Below are 18361 nucleotides of genomic sequence, written 5' to 3'. Positions count from 1 at the left end.
GTGAGGCTCAAGGGAGAGGGTGGAATCAAAGATCACGCCAAGGTTGCGGGCCTGGGGAGATGGGGAGACAGTGGTGCCGTCGATGGTGAGAGTGGGGTTATTGATTTTGCTGAGTGTGGCTTTGGAGCCTATGAGGAGGAATTCTGTCTTATCGCTGTTGAGTTTGAGGAAATTATGTTGCATCCAGGTTTTTATAGCTGACAAACAGGAGTTGAATATGGGAGGGGGGGGGGGGGGGGGGGGGGGGGGGGGGGGGGGGGGGGGGGGGGGGGGGGGGTGTGGGGGGATTTGGTGCCAAGGTAGATCTGGGTGTCATCAGCGTAACAGTGGAAGTCCAGATTGAAGTGGCGGAGTATCTGACCAAGGGGGAGGATGTAGATGATGAAGAGGAGGGGGCCGAGTACGGAGCCTTGGGGAACGCCTTGAGTGACTGTGGCTGTAGCAGAGGTGTGGTTGTGGAGCGAGATGAAGTGGGATCTGTTGGAAAGGTAGGAACGGAGCCAGCTGAGTGCAGAGCCTTCAATGCCGAGGTCTTTGAGTCTGGTGAGCAGGATGTTATGGTTCACTGTATCGAAGGCTGCGCTCAGGTCGAGGAGGATGAGGATGTTGAGGGAACCAGTGTCAGCAGAGGTGAGGAGGTCGTTGAGGACTTTGAGGAGAGCAGTTTCTGTGCTATGGAGGGGGCGAAAGCCAGATTGGAGGGGTTCAAGTAGGTTATACGCAAGGAGGTGGGAATGAAGTTGCGACGCAACGATACGCTCCAGGGTTTTTGAAAGAAAGGGGAGGTTTGAGATTGGGCGGTAGTTAATGAGAGAAGAGGGATCAAGACCAGGTTTCTTTAAGATTGGTGTAACAGCAGCAGTTTTGAAAGCGGAGGGGACAATTCCTTGGGACAATGAGGAGTTGAAGAGATTAGTGAGGTAGGGGCAGAGAACGGGGAGGCAGGACTTCAGCAGGGGAGTGGGGAGAAGGTCGAGGGAGCAGGTAGTGGGTTTGGATGAACTGATGAGTATGGAGATTTCAATAGGGGTGACCAGGTCAAACTGGGAGAGGAAGCAGTGTGGAGGAGGGGTAAGAAGGTCAGTGGAGATGTTGAAAGGAGGGGTCTTGGTAGGTGGTGGAGTAGATACTAGGGAGTCGGGTACAGGGGATAAAGATTGATAGATGGTGCTGATTTTATCAGCGAAAAAGTGGAGGAATGAGTTGCAGAGATCCGGAGTAGAGGTAGGGAGAGTGTTGGCTCGAGGCTTGAGGAGGTTGCCCACTGTGGAGAAGAGGGTTCTGTGGTTTAGGCAGGGATCGGTGAATATGGAGGAGAGGTAGGCAGATTTTGCAGCAATGAGAGCATCTTTGTAGTCAGTGAGGTGGAGTTTGTAAGCTTCAAGGTGGACTGTGAGAGATGATTTCTTTGTAAGTCGTTCGAGTTGGCGACCAGTCTGTTTCAGTTTACGAAGTGCAGGTGTGTACCAGGGTGAAGATTGTTGAAAGTTACGGTTCTTATTTTGAGGGGGGCCAGAGTGTTGAGGGAGGTAGACAAGGTGGAGTTGAGATGGTTTGTGAGATCATCAGGTGAGATGGGGGTTAAGTCCAGGGGGAGAGTGGTGGAGAGCAGGTCAGAGAGATGGTGGGGATCAATGGATTTTAGATTACGGAAGATGATTTCTCGGAGGAAACGGGGGCGAGGTGTCAGAGAAGGAATGGTGAACCATATAAGCTTATGATCAGCATGATCAAATTTGACAGCAAGCTTTGAAGAGAGTCATAAAGTCATAGAGTGATACAGTGTGGAAACAGGCTCTTTGGCCCAACTTGTCCATGCTGACCAACATCTACACTAGTCCCACATGCCTGCGTTTGACCCGTATCCCTCTAAACTTATCCAAATGATTTTCAGTCAAGGACAATGACCTGGGCTTGGGATGCAGAAACATTTTCAGAAAATAATAGGTAGAAGTAGAGAAATCAGATGCAAGAAGGCACAGATGACTTTTTTTGAGCAAAAGGATAATCATTGAAAGTGTGTCATAGAAACCATCAGTAATAACATCAGTGAAGGAAGGAACACTGCGTAGTCAGTGGTCTAATTGGAATAGAATCAAGGGTACAGGAGTTGTGCCTGGTGGCCAATTGTTGAGAGAACAGGATTGGATGAATGAAATCCCGGTTTTGAGTGCTTGTACATCCAAGGAGGTCTGGCTGGGCAAGGAGATGGCAGGTAGACAAGCAGGAGTTACTGTAGTGGGACTAAGGAAGTTCTTACTAATGCAAAGATGACCTGTTAGAACCCTTTGAGGTGAAATGAATAGAAAAGTTAGTTCTTCTGGTGGTCTGGGTGAAAAGAATGGTGTGTCTACAAAAACCCAAAGTTGGTTATTGAATCATGGCCAAGCTTTGATGATTTGTGACCCAGGTATCCGGTTACAGTGATGTGGCTCAATGTCCAGATCCACAGGAAAGGGACACTTTTAATCTGCTCTGTGATCCAACAGAGCTCCTTGCAAGCAGTGTCCATGCTACACTGGGGGAGTAAGATGGTCCAGGTAACCAATAAAGCACAATGCAAGCTGACTAGTGCAACTAAACCTATGCTGCAGACGGCTTAATCTGCACTGGGGGTGGATCCTTGGACGACATTCCTGACCTACAGTGCTTGGCATTGTGTTTTATTTTCGGGGGGGGGGGGGGGGGGGGGGGGGGGGGGGGGGGGGGTGCCTGCATTGTTTAATCAGTGTGCATTAATTGAGTCGGTGTACCTCATCACAAACTGTTTTTAATGGTCTTAGCCGAAAGAGCCTAAACCAACTACCTTTTCCTAATAGAATATTCCTCTCTCGGCTTGTTAATATGGCCAAAAATAGAAGCACTGCTTAATGTGGTGACTGTGATCGACTGGAGAATGGCCTTTGCAGGCAATGGAAATGTTAAAACCAATGCACGAAATTGCGACTCGTCAGAGACTAAAGGTGAGGCCCGTTCCAGAGACAGAGATGTGTTCCTTCATGCGACGCAGATTGTGACTGACCTGCAGATTCCCAATGTTTGCACCGAAGAATGGGATAGTTTTACAGCTGCCGCTCTGTCTTGATCACAGAATTAGAAAGAAAAGGCAAAACAGAGCGCCTGTACTGGTGTAGACCCACAACTCAGCCACAGTGTTAATCCGGGACCTCGTGAAGTTTAAACACAAACTCCAGAAATCCCTCTGTGAAGTGGGAGGAAATGGCAAATCCTGAAAACCTGGTCTTCAACATCAAGGTTCAATGCTCTGTTTCAATAGAACTTGCGCAAAGCTCATTTTGGGACAGTGTGGAGGGAAATCCTATTTTACTCAACGTCCTGGAGGTCATTCAGTGCTACATATGAAGAGGCATCAGCGGTATTGACACTTCCCCCGTTCCCATCCCACTGACCTCTCCAATATTCACTGCCCCATGAGCTGCAACACATCAACTGCATTTGCTTCATGTTCTTATTTCAGATCACCGGTTGGGGAGCCTGGATGAAGAGGAACAGAATCTCTTCATTGATGTGGACTGCAAGCACCCGGAGCCAGTAATGACACCAATGCCTGAAGGGCTGACACAGCAACAGGTACGTTCTGGGAATCGTGAAGGAGTTTCCCCCTGGTGGAAGGTTGTTTTGCAAGATGGAGCCCGTGACTATTGTCATGCGACACGGTGCTGGGCGCGTTGTTTATATAAACGATATGGGTAAATTATATACAAGACCTGGTTAGTAAGTTTGCAGTTGACACCAAAATAGGTGGCATTGAAGAAAGTTACCAACAACAGCAGCGGGATTTTGATCAGCCGGGTAACTGAGTTGAGGAATGGCAAGTGGAGTTCAATTCAGGTAAGTGCGTTTCGTATTTTAAGAGTGAATGGTTGAGCCTTGGGGAATATTGTAAAACTGAGTAGTTTGTTCTCTGAAAGCGGTGTCGCAAGTAGACAGGCTAATGAAGAAGATGTTTGGCATGCTGGCCTCCATCATTCAGGGCATTGAGCATAGGAGTTGAAATATAATGTTGCATTTGTACAAGATGTGGGTGAAGGCGCATTTGGAAGTATTATGCAAAGTTTAGGCCGCCCTGCTATAAGGCAGACATCATTAGCATTACGGAAGTGCCGTATGCGGCAGAAGCCAACCGGAGATGCCGCGGCTGCCACTGAGAGGCCGAGTTCGGAGCCTCGCGCCCTGGACCTTATGAGTCAGAGCCTGGGCCTTGCCGACCGGCGGTGGGATGTAGCGGGCCAGCGGTGGAACGTCGCGGGTCAGAACCTCGCAGGTCTGAGGTGGAGCCTCGCGGATCAACGGAGCCTGCGGCATTGACCGAGCCATGTGGCTGGGGCCTGCGTGTATCGGCGCCATGCGAGCATCCAGAGAGGACCCGGCGGCGATAGTGGAGAGGTCGGTGCGGTGGTCGTTGATGGCGCCGACCGACGGACGAGGACGGACACATGGAAGTGAGGACGCTGCTGCGGAGGGAAGGAACAAAGGAGGACCAAGCGTTGGGGGCAGCGCCGTGAGGGAGGGGGTAAAGCAACGAGGACCCGGCGTGGGGGGACCGCTGTGAGGGAGGGGTGGAAGAACTAAGGGGGAACTGGTGACGGGGGGGGGGGGGGGGGGGGGGGAATCTGGAACTTTGTAGGCGCCCTTTATTGGCGCCTATTTGCATACTTTGGCAAGGTATGCAAACAAAGAATTTCACTGTGAGTTGTCACAAGTGACAATAAAGTATTTGAATCTATTCTATTCTATTCTATTAGCAGTGCAAAGAAGATTTAAGAGAATGTTCCAGAACATGTGGCAGAAGGCATAGAGTGGGAATAAAGGGGGCCTTTTCTGGTTGGCTGCCAGTAACTAGCGGAGTTCCACATAGCTCAGCGTTGGGGCCACTACACTTCACATTGTATATTAATGATTTGGATGAGAGGATTGAAGGCTTTGTGGCCATGTTTGTAGATGATACAAAGATATGTGGAGGGTTAGGTAGTGTAGAGAAAGCAGGGACTCTGCATAAGTGGCAGATGAATTACAGTGTAGCAAGGAGGGCAGTCATGGCAGGAATAAATTCCTAGACTATTTTCTAATTGGGGAGAGAATTCTGAAATGGAGGTGCAAAGGGACTTGATAGTGCTGGTGCAGGATTCCCAAAAAGTTAATCTGCAAGTTCAATCGGTAGTAAGGAAGGGAAACGCAATACTAGCATTTATTTTGAGAGGACTAGAATACAATAACAGGTTTGTAATGCTGAGACTTTATAAGACTCTGTGTAGACCGCATTTGGAATATAGTGAGCAATTTTGGGCCCCATATCTGAGGAAGGTTGTGCTGGCGCTGGAGAGGGTCCAGAGGAGGTTTACGAGAATGATCCCAGGAATGAGTGGGTTAACATATGATGAGCATTTGACGGCACTGGGCCTGTACTCGCTGGAGTTTAGAAGGATGAGGGGGTTATCATTGAAACTTACCAAATAGTGAAAGGCCTGGATAGAGTGAATGTGGAGAGGATGTTTCCATTAGTGGGAGAGTCTAGGACCAGAGGCCACAGCCTCAGAATTAAAGGACGTTGCTTTAGGAAAGGAGATGAGGAGAAATTTCTTGTCAGAGGGTGGTAAATCTGTGGAATTGAAGGCTGTGGAGGCCAATTCAATTGGTATTTTTAAGGCAGAGATAGATGGATTCTTGATTAGTATGGGTGTCAGGGGTTACAGGAAGGCAGGAGAATGGGGTTAAGAGGGAAAGATAGATGAGCCATAATTGAATGGCGGAGTAGACATGATGGGCCAAATGGCCCAATTCTGCTCCTATCACTTATGAACTAATGAACTTATAAACATTGAACACTGCAGCACAGGAACAGATTCTTTGCCTCCCAATGTCCATGGCGAACATGATGCCAAGTTAAACTAATCTCCTCTGCCTGTACGTGATCCATAATCCCTATCCATATGTCTATTTAATAGCCTCTTAAATGTCACTACCATATATACTACCCCCACCACTCTCAGGCAACACATTTCAGGCACCCGCCACTCTTTGTGTAAAATACATGACCTGCACATCTCCTTTAAACTTTGCCCCACTCTCCTGAAAGCTATTAAGTGTTCAATGTTTTTTAAATTATTACTATTTTTCAATTATCAACACTTTTTTTTGTATTCAGATCACCAAGACTATCACCATACACAAGTACAACCCCCTGGTCAGTACAGGATGTACAGCAAAGTCCACTGTCCATACGCAAGATGTGCCATTTTGGCACCATTTTACAGTCCCAGTTGCTGCGGCCCACAAAGGCTCATTGCAGCTGTCAGTCACCCTGCAGGCCTCCACCAGCGACTCTGCCGATCCTAGATTCTCCACCGCCCACCAGTGGGCCGGAGCCATCGCCTCACCTGAGTTCCAGGTCCGCCACAACGTAGAGCTTTTCTTCCGTCGCCTCCACGCTTTTTTCTATGGAACGGAGTCCTCGCCACCCAGTGCTGACTCCTTCTCCCATTTCCACCAGTCCCCCTCCTCTTGGACTCCCCCGGATGGTCTTCTACCTGCTTTAGACCTATTTATTGCCCTGCCAGCGTGACATCAACCATCTTAACTTTTATACTCCCCTTACGTACTCTAACCTGTCCCCCTCTGAATGTACAGCCCTCCACTCACTCTGCAGCAACACCAACATCATCATCAAACCCGCTAACAAGTCTGCATTGTGACCCCTACCTGGTTGAAGCAAGCACCAACTCTCAGACACCTCCTCCTACTCATCCTTGGGCCATGATCCCACAGATAAGCAGCAGGCCATAACCTCACAGACCAGTTCTGATTTTATCCATTTCGGCTGCTGCCCTCCAAAGCATCCAACCTCAGTGTTCCCCAGCCCCACATCACCAAAATACATAAACAGAACTGCCCCGGCAGACCCATTATTTTTGCTTGCTCTTGTGCCACTGAATTAATTTCCACATACCGTGACTCCATCCTCTCCCCCTTGGTCCAATCCCTCCCTACCTATGTCCAAGACACCTCACACACCCTTCGTCACTTCAATGACTTCCGTTTCCAGGTCCCCACTCCCTCATCTTTACTATGTATGTTCAGTCATTCTACACCTCCATCACTCACCTGGAAGGTCGTAAAGCCTTCCGTTTCTTCTTCAACCGCAGAACCAGCCTATTGCCTTCTACCAACATTCTCCTCCGTCTACGAAAGCTGGTCCTTCCTCTTAACAACTTCTTATTCGACTCCTCCCACTTCCTCCAAATCCAAGGCATAGACATAGTCGAATCCTGTATGGGCCCCGGCTAAGTCTGCATCTTTGTGGGGTACGTCAAACAATCCATGTTCCAGGTCCCTATCCCCGCTACATTGATGACTGCATCGGTGTTACCTCCTGCACCCGTGCGGAACTCACTGACTTCATTAACTTTACTACTAATTTCCATCCTGTACTCAAATTAACTTTGACCATCTCCGACATCTCCCTACCGTTTCTAGATCTCACCGTCTCCATGACAGGAGATAGACTATCAACTGACATTTATTATAAGCCAACTGACTCCCACATCTATCTAGACTACGCTTCTTCCCACCATGCTTCTTGTAAAAACTCCATCGCCGATATGTGCCCAAAATGAGGTGGTCCACAGCAGGACATCTGAGATGTCCTCATTCTTTAGGGAACGGTAGTTTCACTCTTCCATCATAGATGAGGCCCCCTCGCTAAGGTCTCCTCGGTATCCCACAGCTACGCTGTTGCTCCCCCTTCCCCCATTTGCAACAGGGACAGTCCCCCTATCCCTCACCTTTCACCCCATCAGCCGTCGCATACAGCACATGATTTGGCATTATTGCCACCTCCAACGGGATCCCACCAGTAGCCACATCTTCCCATCTCCACCCCTTTCCACTTTCCGCAGAGAACATTCCTTCTGCAACTCCCTCGTTAACTTGTCCCTTCCCACTCAAACCACCCCCTCCCCAGGTATTTTCCCCAGCAACCGCAGGAGATGCAACACCTGTCCCTATAACTCCCCTCTCGACTCGGTCCAAAGACCTCGACAGTCTTTTCAGGTAAAGCAGCGGTTCACTTGTACCTCCTTCAACCTCATGTATCCGCTGTTTCAGGTGTGGACTCTTATATATCGGCGAGACAAAGCGCAGGCTCGGCGATCGTTTCACTGAACACCTCTGCTCAGTCCGACTAAACCTACCTGATCTCCCGGTTGCTAAACGCTTTATCTCCCCCTCCTATTCCCACACTGACCTTTTATCCTGGGCCTCCTCCATTGTCAGAGTGATGCCCAGCGCAAATTGGATCAACAGCATCTCATATTTAGCTTGGGCAGCTTACACCTCAGCGGTATGAATATTGACCTCTAACTTCAAGTAACCCTTGCCTGCCTTCTCTCTCCATCCCTCCCCCTTCCCAGTTCTCCGACTAGTTTGACTGTACCCGTTTTCATTTTATCTCTGTTTGCTTTGTCGTAACCTTCTCCAAGCTAACAATGATCTATACATTTTCCCTGATCTCCATCCCATTAGTCTTGTTTTCACACCTCACACTTCCTTATCTCTGCATCTCCCTCTCCCCTGACTCAGTCTGAAGAAGGGTCTTGACCCGAAACGTCATCCATCTTCAACCCTTGTTTCCCTGGGACACTCCTCCCGCAGTCAGGTTTTTGGGTGCAAAAGGTAAGGACCCCACCGCCCCAATTCTTCATGCAGGGCCCTCTTTCCATCGTCCGCTGCCGTCTCCCTCCATCTTCCTCTCCGCAGCTTCCCACTCCAGTTCGGGTTCCCGGTTCTGTGGCGGGTGAGCCAGGCCTGCCGTTGGAATACGGCCACGGCACGCTGGGAGGCCTTTCACCGCGCATGACTCGCTGGGAAACCTCTAGTTTTTGACAACGCTATCCCAGGAAAGAGGTTTGGACATTGCCTCTCATAATTTGCCTCGCATAATTTTCTATACTTCTATCAGGTTTCCCCACCAATTTCCGATGCTCTAGAGAAAACAATACAAGTTTGTCCAAACCGTTACCGTTAATACCCTCTAATCCAGACAGCATCCTGGTAAATCTCGCCTGAACCCTCGACAGAGCTGCTTCTACAGCTCTGTACAATTGCTTGTGGGCTTGGGCAGAGCAGTTGCCAAAGCAGGTTGTGATGCCTGCAATAGAATGCTTTCTCCAGTGAACATGCAGAAATTGATATGTGGCATTGGAGACATTTCTCTAGTCTTCTGAGGTAGCAGAGATGTTGGTGTGCTTTTTAAGGGCGTGGTGTCAATGTTGTTGAACCAGGACTAATTGTTGGAGATATTGACACCTAGGACCTTGAACACCGTTGATGTTGACTAGGACATGTACTCCACCATATTTTCTCAAATCAATGACAAGCTCCTTCATTGTGCTGACATTGAGGAAGAGGTTGTATCTTGATAGCTCCCTACCCCTTTCCTATTGTCTCGTCAAGATATTGCTCACTATGGTGGTGTCATTTGCAAATTTGTGAATGGAGTTGCAGCAGAATTTGGATGAACAGTCATGAATAGTGTAGAGTAAGAGTGATTTACAGAGGCCAATTAACCTATAAAGCCAGGCGTCTTTGGTATGTGGGAGGAAGCCGGAGCACCAGGAGAAAACCCACGCGGTCACAGGAAGAACTCCATTATCTGGAGGATGAGACTTTTAAACTTTACTTTACACTTTAGATTATACAACACGGAAACCGGCCCTTCGACCCATCGAGTATGCACCAACCAGTGATCGCTAGCGCTATTGTTACACTAGCGCTATCCTACAAACAAGAGACCGTTTACAATTTTAACAAAGCTACAAATCTGGACATCTTTGGTGTGTGGGAAGAAACCAGAGCACCCGGAGGTAACCCACGTGGTCACAAGGAGAACGTACAGCCTCTGTACAGACAGCATCCATAGTCTGGATCGAACCCTGGTCTCTGGCACGGTAAAGGGCCTGTCCCACGGGTGTCATTTGCGCATCACGCGGGTGGTGCACGAAGAATTTGTGAATCCCAAAATCCTGGGGCGCCTCGCGCGTGTCGTGACGCGTAAATGATGTTGCGCAAATGCCGCCCAAGTGAGACAGGCCCTTTAGGCAGCAACTCCACCGTCATGCCACTCGTTGAGAACGCATCCTTGTCCGGCTCCAGTGCTGATGATTATTATGAGGGATTTCTCTGATTGCTGATGTTACTGACTGCAGTCTACAGGTCAATAAATCAATCCAGTTGCAGAGCGGAATGCTGAGTCCTCGGTCTGGGAGTTTGGAAATTAATTGCAGTTATGGTGTTGAAGAAGAATCTAAAGTCAATACATTGGAGTCCGTTGTAAGCATCCTTGTTATCCAGAAATGCCAGGAATGAGTGAAGGGCTGGGGAGATGGCACCTGCCTTGGACCTGTTGGTATTCAATTAGCACTTGACCTAGAGCAGTTTGTTTAAGAAAAAAACAACAGGTTCTTGTACTGACCTGCACAAGGATAATCCTACCTCAGCAACAGAACTACTACCCACCTCTTGCACTACCATGGACATTGCACCACCATCAAATTGTGTTTTGCATCAATGTCTTTTTATTTGCAGTCTTTCTTTCCATTGTCTCTCAGAATTTGTGTAATTTGTGTTTGGTATGTTGTCTGAGTCTATGTGTCCGTGATGCTGCCGCATCATTATACTTGTGCATATACAATAAAGACTTGCAATAATGGACCACGGTGTGAATGATGTCCGTTATTGCCAATTGTCAGCTATAACTGAGTATGGGGGGTAAAGTGTAAACCAAGGCCGGGATGGTAAAAGTGTGGCGCTGTGGGAGTGGGTGGATGGGTTAAACAAGGGTCATTCACAGGCTGGGGTACCGCAGAGCCCCCGGCCCCACACACAATGTGCCAGGAACAGGGCCGGTACTCACTCCGCCTTCATGCTGTTGGAAGTATCTCATGTGGCGCCAGCTCACTTGGTAAAAGGCAGAAGTGGGAGGATGGAGGAGGTACAACAGCAGCCTCGGTCCACTAAAACTAAAATCTGCTACATAGATTACAGACTACAGAATATAGACTACAGATTGTAGAGCACAGCTTGGCGTTTAATACCATCATCTCTTCCAAGCTGGTTACCAAGCTCACGGAACTGGGCCTCTGCCCATCCCTCTGCAATTGGATCCTCGACTTCCTCATCCACAGACCACAGTCTGTTCGAATTGGAGGAAACACTTCATCCTCAGTAACAATTAGTACAGGAGCACCTCAAGGCTGCGTGCTCAGCCCCCTACTCACTCTATACCCATGACTGCGTAGCCGGGCATAATGTGAACTCCATCATCAAGTTTGCCGACGACACCACTATGGTTGGACGAATCACAGATGGGGACGAGTCAGAGTATAGAAATGAGATCGACCGACTGACCAAATGGTGCCAGCACAACAACTTGGCTCTCAACACCAGTAAGACCAAGGAACTGATTGTGGACTGGTAGGGGAAGGATAAGGACCCACAATCCTGTTTATATCAAATTAGATGGTGGAAAGGGTCAATAACTTCAAATTCCTCGGCGTGCATTTATCAGAAGATTTTTCTTGGACCCAGCACACCGATGCAATTGTAAAGAAGGCACATCAGCGACTCCCTGACAAGATTATGGAGATCCGGCATGTCGAAGAGGATTCTCCTAAACTTCTACAAGTGCACAGTAGAGAGCATTCTGACTGGTTGCATCGTGGCCTGGTTCGACAACTTGTACGTCCAGGACCGAAATAGACTACAAAAAGTTGTGACCACTGCCCAGTCCATCACCGGCTTTGACCTCCCCACCGTCGAAGGGATCTATCGTAGTCGCTGCCTCAAAAAGGCAACCAAAATCATCAAGGACCCACAACATCCTGGCCACACACTCATCTCACAATTGCTATCAGGAAGAAGGTACAGGAGCCTGAAAACGGTAACATCCAGGTTCAGAAACAGCTACTTCCCCACTGCCATCGCACTATTAAACACAACAACGAATAAGCTCTGAGCTCTGAACTGCAAAAGACTATATTATTTATTATTTGCACTATATATTTGTTATTTGTTGAACTTTTTCTTTTTTCCCCCCGTTGTGTACTCTGTTTACATATTCACATATTTTATTGTGCTGCAGCAAGTAAGAATTTCATTGTCCTGTCCGGGACATATGACAATAAAACACTCTTGACTTGACTGATAGAGGTCTGTTATTGCGAAGGTTTACTGTAACAATAAATGTAACTTGACTTGACTCGACTTAACCTTAGCTTTAAAAACACTGTGATTGCTCTGGGCAGTGTTTGTGCCGCAGAGGTAGAGTTGCTGCCTCACAGGGCAGAGTTCGATCCTGAATACGGTACTGCCTGTACGTTCTGACGATAATTTCCGTGGGTTTTCTCCGGATGCTCTGGTTTCCTCCCACATGCCAAAGATGGACAGGTTTGTAGATTAATTGTTTTTGGTGAAAATTGTAAATTGTCCCTATTGGATAGTGGTGGTGTGTGGGGATCAGTGTCGGAACGGACTCAGTGAGCCAAAGGGCCTGATTCCACACTGTATCTCTAAAGTAAACTAAACAATGGCAATTGAATCTGCTCTACAGAAGTGGTAGTTTGCAATATTTAATCTACTTCATACTGAGCTGGAGTTTAAATGGCATTTTTAATATTTTTCCGGCTTAAATGTGAAATTTTCTCAAAACAGGTGATCCGGCGATATATTCTTAGTTCCATCATTGAGAGTGAGAAGAATTACATGGATGCATTGAAGCGAATTCTGGAGGTAAATGAGGGAACTCACCTTCCCCAAGCTAATTTTTGAACAGCCTTTTGGATTAATTCAATACTCATGAATGTTTATATGAAACAAACTGTGTTTAAACCTCAGAATTGTTACAACCAGTCAAGATTTTATTTCAACAATAAACTCCTGCCAAGGTTAATTGCACAAAATTGACGATAATTAAAAGCAAGTAACCTCATTGAATAATTCACATAATAAGTGGTGAAATTGAACAGCTTGAGTTACTTGCAAAGCCTTTCTTATCCAACAGTATGTTTGTGCTTCCAAATTTTTCACGCATTTTCTTTTTTTTGAAAATGTCATGTACATCCTAAGAGATCACGTTCATGTGATATGAGCAGAATAAGCTCATTCGTCCCATCAATTCTACTCAGCCATTCAATCATGGCTGATGTATCATTCTCTCAACCCCATTCTCCTGCTTTCTTCCCATAATCCCTGACACTGTACTAATCAAAAATCTATCAATCTCCACCTTAAAAATATCTATTGACGGCCTCCATAGCCTTCTGTGGCAATGATTTCCACAGATTCCCCACCCTCTGATTACAGAAATTCCACCTTATCTCCTCCCTAAAGGTATATCCTTTTATTCTGAGGCTATGGCCTGTGGATCTAGACTCTCCCACTCGTGGAAACATCCTCTCCACATCCAGGTATTTCAATATTCAGTAAGTTTCAATACGGTTCCCCTTCATCCATCTAAACTCCAGCGAGTACAGGTCCAATGCTGCCTAACGTTCAAAATACATTAACCCTGGGATCATTCTCGTAAACCTCGGGAGTAGTTGATAGCAGCATGTAGGTTTCTTGTAGTGGTACTCATCATGTCCAACGATAGCATGAGATTTTCAAGCAGGTCAACGAATGGAACTCATCAATGGAACTTTATTGGATGCTAAAGTACATGGAAGGATTAAATACTATTATTTATAAATGTCGTTCATTTACCAAAGACATGGGGCATTTTCTGCTCATTCCCACCCATAAACTAGACATGACTTGATTTAACCTCAGCTTTAGAAACAGTATGATTGGTATAGGAATTGGATCTGTCCTACAGAAGTGGGATGTTGCAACCATTCGCTGTGCTCGAGCATAAAGAAGTTTCAGAAATGTGACTATCAGTTGCAGCACAATATTGTGCAGTAGATAGATACAAAGTGCCGGAGTAACTCAGCGGGTCAGGCAGCATCTCTGGAGAAAAAGAAAGGGTGATGTTTCGGGTCGGGGCCCTTCTTCAGACTGAAAGTACAGCTTGGGGGGAGTTGTTCCGACCCAAAATGTCACCCATTGTTTTTCTCCAGAGATGCTGCCTGATTCGCTGAGTTACTCCAGCACTTTGTATCTATCTTTGGTGTAAACCAACTTCTGCAGTTCTCTCCAACACACAATACTGTACAGTGTTGTGCTGGGGACACCAGTATTAAAATCGCTTGCAGAAAGTCTTTATGGTTTGATTTTGTTTAGCCTTTCTCTCTCCACAGCAATACAAGAAACCTCTTTCAGAGATGGATCCTAAACTATTAAGCGAAAGGAAACTCAAAATGGTATTTTACCGAATTAAGGAGATCCTCCAGTGCCATTCCTTGTTCCAGATCGCCCTAGCCAGCCGCGTGACTGAGTGGGACTCAGTTGAAATGATTGGTGATGTCTTTGTTGCCTCCGTAAGTCCGTGAAAGAAACTCCAACATGGTTGTTGATGCAGAGCCAATGGTGCTGGGAGAATTACCTTGGAAAATGTATTGAATTAAAAAAAAAACAGGGAATGCTGGAAGTACCCAGCCAGTCAGACAGCATCAGCAGGGATCAATGTTTTGGATCAAGGAGCCTCCATCAGAGCTGGCACAGTGAGAAGATGATCATTTTGTAGCAAGGGAAAGAGGTGGCTACAACAGAGGGATTGCTTGTGATAGGAAGCAGACCAGAGTCACAAGGTAATAGTTTATAAGCCATGAGTTGGAACAAAGTGATATAGAGACAAACTGAGCAGAGGTACAGCCGCACTGTATCACACATGAATGACACAGAGTCAGAGAGTCTTGCAGCATGGAAAAAGCCTTTTGTCCCAACTCATCCATGATGTCCCACGACCAATGACATCACTCCACTGGCCTGCATTTGGCACATATGCCTCCAATCTTTTCCTTTCCATTAACTAGTCCGCATGGCTTTACACTTTAGAGATAGAGCGTGTTAATAGGCCCTTCGGCCCATCGAGTCTGTGCCGACCAGCAATTAGCCCATCCACTAACATAATCCTACACACATTAGGGACAATTTTTACCGAAGCCAATTAACCGACAAACCTGCATGTCTTTAGAGTGTGGGAGGAAACCGGAGCACCTGGAGAAAACCCACGCAGTCACAGGAAGAATGTACAAACTCAACATAAACAGGATCACACCTGGTTCTCTGGCACTGTAAGGCAGCAACTCTAGTGCTGCGCCACTGTGCCACCCTTATACATGTACAGGTATAACCATTGTAATTGTACATGACTCTACCACTTAATGTGGCAACTCGTTCCACCATCTCCTGTGTGAAAAACATCCAGATTCAGATTCAGATTCAGATTCAGATTAAATTTTAATTGTCATTGTCAGTGTACAGTACAGAGACAACGAAATGCATTTAGCATCTCCCTTGAAGAGCGACATAGCAAACGATTTGAATAAAAAATAAATAATAAGTGTCCGGGGGGGGGGGGGGGGGGGGGGGGTGATTGGCAGTCACCGAGGTACGTTGTTTAGTAGAGTGACAGCCGCCGGAAAGAAGCTGTTCCTCGACCTGCTGGTTCGGCAACGGAGAGACCTGTAGCGCCTCCCGGATGGTAGGAGGGTAAACAGTCCATGGTTGGGGTGAGAGCAGTCCTTGGCGATGCTGAGCGCCCTCCGCAGACAGCGCTTGCTTTGGACAGACTCAATGGAGGGGAGCGTGGAACCGGTGATGCGTTGGGCAATTTTCACCACCCTCTGCAGTGCCTTCCGGTCGGAGACAGAGCAGTTGCCATACCATACTGTGATGCAGTTGGTAAGGATGCTCTCGATGGTGCAGCGGTAGAAGTTCACCAGGATCTGAGGAGACAGATGGACCTTCTTCAGTCTCCTCAGGAAGAAGAGACGCTGATGAGCCTTCTTGATCAGAGTAGAGGTATTGTGGGTCCAAGAGAGGTCATCGGAGATGTTGACTCCCAGGAACCTGAAGCTAGAAACACGTTCCACCTCCGTCCCGTTAATGTGGATGGGGGTGTGCGTGCCACCTCTGGACTTCCTGAAGTCTACAATGAGCTCCTTGGTCTTCTTGGAGTTAAGGGCCAGGTTGTTGTCAGCGCACCATGCTGTTAAGTGCTGGACCTCCTCCCTGTAGGCCAGCTCATCGTTGTTGCTGATGAGGCCAATCACCGTTGTATCATCTGCATACTTGATGATGGTGTTAGTACCATGTACAGGTGTGCAGTCATAGGTGAAGAGGGAGTAGAGGAGGCGGCTCAGCACACAGCCCTGAGGAACGCCGGTGTTCAGGGTGAGGGTTGAAGAGGTGTGCTTGTCTAACCTCACAGACTGGGGTCTGTTGGTTAGAAAGTCCAGTATCCAGTTGCAGAGGGAGGGGTTGATGCCCAGGTTACCGAGTTTGGTGATCAGTTTTGATGGAATAATGGTGTTGAATGCTGAGCTGTAATCGATGAACAGCATTCTTACATAAGTGTCTCTGTTGTCAAGGTGGGAGAGGGCGGAGTGAAGTGCCGTTGAGATGGCATCCTCCGTACTCCTGTTCTTGCGGTAGGCAAACTGATAGGGATCCAGTGTGGGGGGTAGGCAGCTTTTGAGGTGTGCCAGGACCAGCCTCTCGAAGCACTTGGTGATGATGGGGGTAAGTGCAACTGGGCGGAAGTCGTTGAGGCTTGCCGCAGTGGAGTATTTTGGCACTGGCACGATGGAGGTGGCTTTAAGGCAAGTGGGGACAACTGCTTGGGCAAGTGACAGGTTGAAGATGTCAGTCCAGACGTCTGTCAGCTGCGCAGCACAGGCACTGAGCACGCGCCCGGGGATGCCGTCAGGGCCAGCAGCCTTACGTGCATTAGTCCTACTCAGTGCCACGTACACGTCGTAGGGGGTGAGTGTGAGGGGTTGGTGATCGGCAGGTAGCACAGCCTTGATGGCTGTCTCTAGATTGACATACCTCTCAGCTTCCCATTAAATCTAAGTCCTCTAGTTTTAGACTCCTCAGGTCTGGGGAAAAGATGATGACAATCCATCTTATTTAGGCCCCTCATGATTTTATAAATCTATATAAAGGTAACCCCTCAGTCTCCTATGTTCCGTGGTAAATGGTAACAACCTATCCAGCCTCTCCTTATAACTCAAACACTCTACGCACCATCGTTGTGAATGCATCTTTGTATAACAAGTGAAGATGGTACAGATTAGGTATAATGACATGTCACTGGAAATGAAAGCCTTGGTACTCTTTGCAGGGAGATGCTGTAAAATTGTTAAGTGATTCCAGCAGAGATCATCAGATTCTGCTCTACTTTTAAATAAAAATAAAACAAAACACATTTCAAAATATTTTTTTTCAAGACTAAAGTCACAGTCACATGGCATGGAAGCAGGCCCTTCGGCCCAACTTGCCCATGCAGCCAATATGCCCCATCTACACTGGCTCCACTTGCCTGCATTTCGCCCATATCCCTCTAAACCTTTCCTATCCATGTACCTGTCCAAGTGTTCTTTAAATTATGCTGTAGTATCGGCGTCAACTACCTCCTCTAGCAGCAATCTTTAAGCTTCAGGTTTGGATAATTTATTCCTCCACAAACAGAAACTCACCATTGATAATGGAATTCAAAATGAACCTCAAAAACACAGAAATACCAATTGTTCATTAATATTTTGGAAGAATGTTGGTACGCTCTTAAACTCTGTGTCGTTGTGTATCCATGCACATTTCAGGAAGATGGTTCAAAATGCTGAGATATAACTATTTAGTTTTAGAGATACAGCATGGAAACAGGCCCTACGGCCCACCGAGTACCCACGCCAACTAACGATTACCCATACACTAGTTCTATCCTACACATTCAGGACAATTTGCAGAAGCCAATTGATCGACAAACGTGACGTCTTTGGGATGTGGTTGAAAACTTTAACACCCTGTGAAAGCCCACGTGGTCACAGGGAGTACTTAAAAAAAACATTCAGACAGCACCATAGTCAGGATCGAACCTAGGTCTCTGGCGCTATAGGGCAGCAACTCTAGCATTGCACCACTGTGCCACTGGTATTTGCTGAAGTGTTTGATTTTCAGATATGAGGCCTTTTTACCTTGTCTTTCCAACATCCATTAAAAACAATTGAAGATTTTGCTTAATCAGCAAAATGAACGGGTTGTTTGGCACAGTAGTTCAACAGAAAGCTCACAGCACTGAGTGTTCACTAAAGCAGATGTCGACAGAATTTTGCCCTGAATTTCTTTTTGAAGTAGACTAATAAAAACAATCATTTCGTTTGTGCTCGAAAGAAACATTTCACCT

The 18361-nt window shown here is 47.2% G+C and overlaps 1 protein-coding gene across 1 annotated transcript in view; it reads left to right on the top strand.

Moving 5' to 3' along the window:
* Positions 1-18361, top strand: part of arhgef10 (Rho guanine nucleotide exchange factor (GEF) 10) — a 269667-nt gene that overhangs the window by 136226 nt on the left and 115080 nt on the right. The window contains 3 exon segments of the mRNA XM_055636192.1: positions 3479-3591; positions 12727-12804; positions 14313-14492. Coding sequence (XP_055492167.1) covers positions 3479-3591; positions 12727-12804; positions 14313-14492 — 371 coding nt within the window.

Source organism: Leucoraja erinacea, chromosome 5 (assembly GCF_028641065.1).
Source record: "Leucoraja erinacea ecotype New England chromosome 5, Leri_hhj_1, whole genome shotgun sequence".
Lineage (NCBI taxonomy): Eukaryota > Metazoa > Chordata > Chondrichthyes > Rajiformes > Rajidae > Leucoraja > Leucoraja erinaceus.
This window is presented reverse-complemented; position numbering and strand designations above follow the sequence as displayed.